The sequence below is a fragment of the Poecilia reticulata genome, linkage group LG2 (assembly GCF_000633615.1).
Source record: "Poecilia reticulata strain Guanapo linkage group LG2, Guppy_female_1.0+MT, whole genome shotgun sequence".
Classification (NCBI taxonomy): domain Eukaryota; kingdom Metazoa; phylum Chordata; class Actinopteri; order Cyprinodontiformes; family Poeciliidae; genus Poecilia; species Poecilia reticulata.
Window position 1 is genome coordinate 1,538,348 of NC_024332.1, and position 4,149 is coordinate 1,542,496.

Below are 4,149 nucleotides of genomic sequence, written 5' to 3' on the forward strand. Positions count from 1 at the left end.
GGGAAGAGGGAAAAGGCTGAAGTCAGCAAAAGTGGGGCGCGCGCCCGTCCACCTGCCCCGCCGCGAAGGACGGAGCAGGACAGCTCGGGGCAGATGGCGACAAAGTCATTCCGATGTACCTCCAGTGCTACCTTCCTACAACCATCTCCTTGTTTGAATTGCTCCTATATTTCTCCCACTGTGAAAGCCTGAGGCGGTTAAACCGACGCAGCTGTGCAAAGAAACGGGAACTGGTTCACGAGCTGCTGGAGAGGTCAGACACGAGCAGACCGCTGGGGTTTCTTACGCTTTCTATCAAGTTACATCCACAAACCATAGTTGTAAAGTATGTGGTTAAAAAACAAAAGATGAATAAAAAGGAAGTGTGCTGGATATTTCAACACCTACAAACGGAGATTTTTCCCCCAAAATATTTTCAATTGGACAATTACAATATATTAATATTAAGGCTGCAGCCATATAAAAACGTGATATTGTGATGGCTGATATGTGATATTGTATATATTTCGGTACTATTTTGACACTTTGGGAAAAAAATAAACAGACTGACAATATATAAAGTAAATATGGGTTGTTCAATCGACCCAGTTTATTTATCAGACCGATGCCGATATGTTACCGATGTCGGTCCAAGAATATCGTACATCTCTAATTAATATTATAATCAGAAACCTGTATAACTGTAAAATGGAAGGAAAAGAACATTTTCATCTTTTTTTTCACTTCTTCCCAAATATTTCCAAATCAACTTATTTTTGGATTATTCCAACACGTCAATATGGTTGATCCAAATCACTCCATTAGTGTGGTAGCCCAAATAGTCTTGGGATCATCTGGTCAGAGTGTGCTATATTATTACTATTCACTTATTTGAGTTAGTCTATCGCATAAAAACAGCCAAAAAATATATTCCAGTTTGTGGTTTTAATGCTACAAAATGTGAATGTTTGGACTTCCTTGCTAGAAAACAACTAGTTAATCCTGCCACCTCTGCGACATTTCCCTGCAATTAATCAAATTAACTGGAAAATGAACAATTTCCCCCACTTTAACATCCTAGCTTTGTTTTGCCATAATACTACAGACGCCTTTTCGCCGTCCTCCTGTAATTCCCCTCCCCGCCTCACAACCTCTCCGCCCATCTGCCTTCCCCTCCGCTCTCTCCTGCTGCTCCCCCACATGCTGGTGTCATTCTGTTCCTCAGGGTTACAAAGAAGCAGGAAGTTGGTAGATAAGCCAGGATTTGAGCTCCCGATTATCTGCCTGCCTGACTCTCTCTCGCTCTCCCCGCCGTCTCCAACCACAAGGCCAGATTGGCCTGAATCCTATTTTTAGGCTGTAGCCAGAGAGAGACGATTGTTTTTGCCTTTAGTGTATTTTGGCTCTTTGAAAACACTTAAGAGGGATTTCACGTCGTTTTACAGGGGGATTTTTTTTTGTGTCGGGGAGGGGATTTAGTTGTCCAACTCAGTCGGCTCCGGTTTTAATTTGGGAAATCAAATTAACAAGTGCAAATTTCATGAAGTCCCAGTGCACAGTGTTCCAGTGACATACACCTAATTAATTAGCAGTTTTACTGAAAGTGATCTCAGCTGTCCTGAATCCCCAATAGATCATTCCTTTAGTGTCCTGATCTTTCACAATTGATTCGCAGCAGGCGCACGTCATTGAATGTCACCGACTGACCTTAGCAGTTAAGAAAGGCAGAGTCGAGGCCCTCGTTATTATCTCAGATTGTCAAAGATTACAATTTTCAGAAATGATTATTTTTTTCCCCCCCCACTTTCTTCGCCGGGGAAAAGCTTGAATGCCGCAGGTGACAGGAGATCCCCCCGGGCGGTGAGGGGGGAAGTGGAGGGTTTTGACGTTGACAGCTCCTGAGTTTTCATGGAAATGAGCGCGGAGAAGGAGTCAAAATGTTTGCCGAGGCTGTCATGTGTCCCCGGCTGCTGGGAGACTTTCTCAAAGTGACATCTGCTTTCACACTAGTGCTCAATCATGTCATGTACGAAGGCGCCGGCCACCGTGCTTTCCCGGCGCCTCGCTCGGCTCCGGCGTAGCTCATTACCTGAATGTCCTTCTTGTTGTTGCCGCCATGTCCTTCCTGGCTGCCATGGCTCTGGTCGCGAACCTCGGGCTTGGCGGCGTTGTCTCTGGCGGGTGACGCGGTGTCCTCAGGAACCTTCATTGTTTCAGCATCCGCAATATCGGACATTCTCATTGCAAAGTCTTACTGGGAGATGCTGGCGAATACTGGGAACCTAGGAGACGGGAACAAGACGCTGTTAAAGGTAGTTTCCCCTTGAACCGGTAATATTTGTTTAAGCTAATTGTTGTTAGCACAAAACAGTATACGCTAGAGTTTGCCAACCTTCAATATGATGAACAAAAATGTTTTTAAAATGCAGTGAACTTTCTAACGGAGATGCACCGATCAGGTGGACTGACCAGCCAATTCCAGTTTTGGTTGGTTCAGAAACACATTCAGACTCTTGTGTTTAATTTCTACAATTAAAAGCAACAACAAATCCAACAGATAAGTGATCGATGGTCCAAAAATTAGCCAATTATTTCAACATTTAAACTTCATCAGCGAGAGCTGAGATGGAAAATATTTTGATTATTGTCCACCTGACCGGTGCAGCATTCATCTTTTGCTGAACCAACTTTTCTTTTATAGTTTACAGTGAGCAGTCTCAATTACAAAGAAACTCAGGAAATAATAAATGCTCGTTTAAATAATGAAAAAAAAAAAAAAAACAGCACTATTTTTCTTCATCAAAATGGAAACTACTCAGAAATGTAACTTTTAATTTTTTATCATGAAATGTATCCAAACAGCCTGGTCCCATTTTATTCACTTATCACACTTTAACATGTTTTGCTTCGAGTTTAGTGAAATTGAGATACATGTACGAGACATCGAATGCATAAATAGGGATCATTTTGTTATTTCATTAATTTTATTTTTGCCAACGAACCTGCAGCAAAAGTTGTTTTTTTTAACTGTCAATTTGTTACAGTTCACCAAAAGAAAAATTTGAAATTCACACTTCTGCATCAGCTGGTAAAAACTGAATCGGTGCAAGTTTCCCCTCAGCATCAGGCTCTGCAGAAAGAAAATGTGTCAATTAATTTGATGCCATAGCGGCAGACTATGAAGTGATAAATTAAATTATTCATATGAAATCAGCCCCACAGTGGAAACATCTGTTCTCCGTCGGTCCACATGTTTGTTCCCATTTACTTATGGGTGTTTACGCTGCTGTTCTAGTAGCATCTTAAAAAAAACCCAAAAAAAAACAGAGCTGCAGTTCTGCCGGAGTAATGTTTAACACATCTCTGCCACACAAGAGGCTTTTGATTTGACCTCCAGCTTGAGTTTTCATTGCTGGATTAACAAAAGTGTTATCGGTGTTATTAATGGTTTTCCCCCTGAATGGAATCCAGACTAAATTAGCGACGCCTGCTTTTGACAAGCAAGAAAGTTTCTAACAACAAGGTCGCCGCTGCAGAGGGAAGAACAAAGAAGAGGGAGGCCGCTGATGTCACCAGCACAGTCTGTGGTCATCAGTCACTACTTATTCTTCACAGGCTCACGGCTTTGCAGCTGTTCAGCTTCAGACAATGGACATGACTGGACGACACGCCGCAGGCGGACAGTTTCCCTGTGTGAGAAAATTGATTTGGATGCTGGTGTGTGTTAGCGAGGCATTTGGAAATCAGCTCTTTTGAAAAGGATTTTCCTTTTACAAAGCAAAAATGGCTCTAAGTAGTTAGTTTTCAAAATCTTGTTGAGAAGACAAAAAAATAAAAAATACAGAAGCGATTGAAATTTTCTATGGAAAATAAAAGGAGCGCCACCTAGCCATCTTATTAAGGTAACGCTGTTCAAAAGCAACAGCTAGCAGGTTTGAGGGAACCGACCGCAGCCTGGTTGAATAAATATATAGACCAACATATTTCAGGACACTAGCCTATTATTGCTTTAAAACATATATAGCATTTTGTGGAATAAGCACTTAAACAAGAATTACATTTAAACGTTTGTATTTTTGCATCATTGAATGTACCAAACCAAAAAAATTAATAAAAAAGTCATCCATCTTCTGAATAGTAAAGAATGAGTAAATTACAAAAAAAAAAAAA

At 41.3% G+C, this 4,149-nt stretch overlaps 1 protein-coding gene across 11 annotated transcripts in view; it reads right to left on the reverse strand.

Moving 5' to 3' along the window:
* LOC103476270 (R3H domain-containing protein 1-like) overlaps nt 1-4,149 on the reverse strand; it is a 41,624-nt gene that overhangs the window by 26,061 nt on the left and 11,414 nt on the right. For all 11 annotated transcript variants that reach the window (XM_017310589.1, XM_017310586.1, XM_017310588.1 and 8 more), the window contains exon 3: nt 2,069-2,261. In XM_017310589.1, coding sequence (XP_017166078.1) covers nt 2,069-2,221 — 153 coding nt within the window. In that variant the 5' untranslated portion in view covers nt 2,222-2,261. The remainder of the gene's footprint in view (nt 1-2,068; nt 2,262-4,149) is intronic.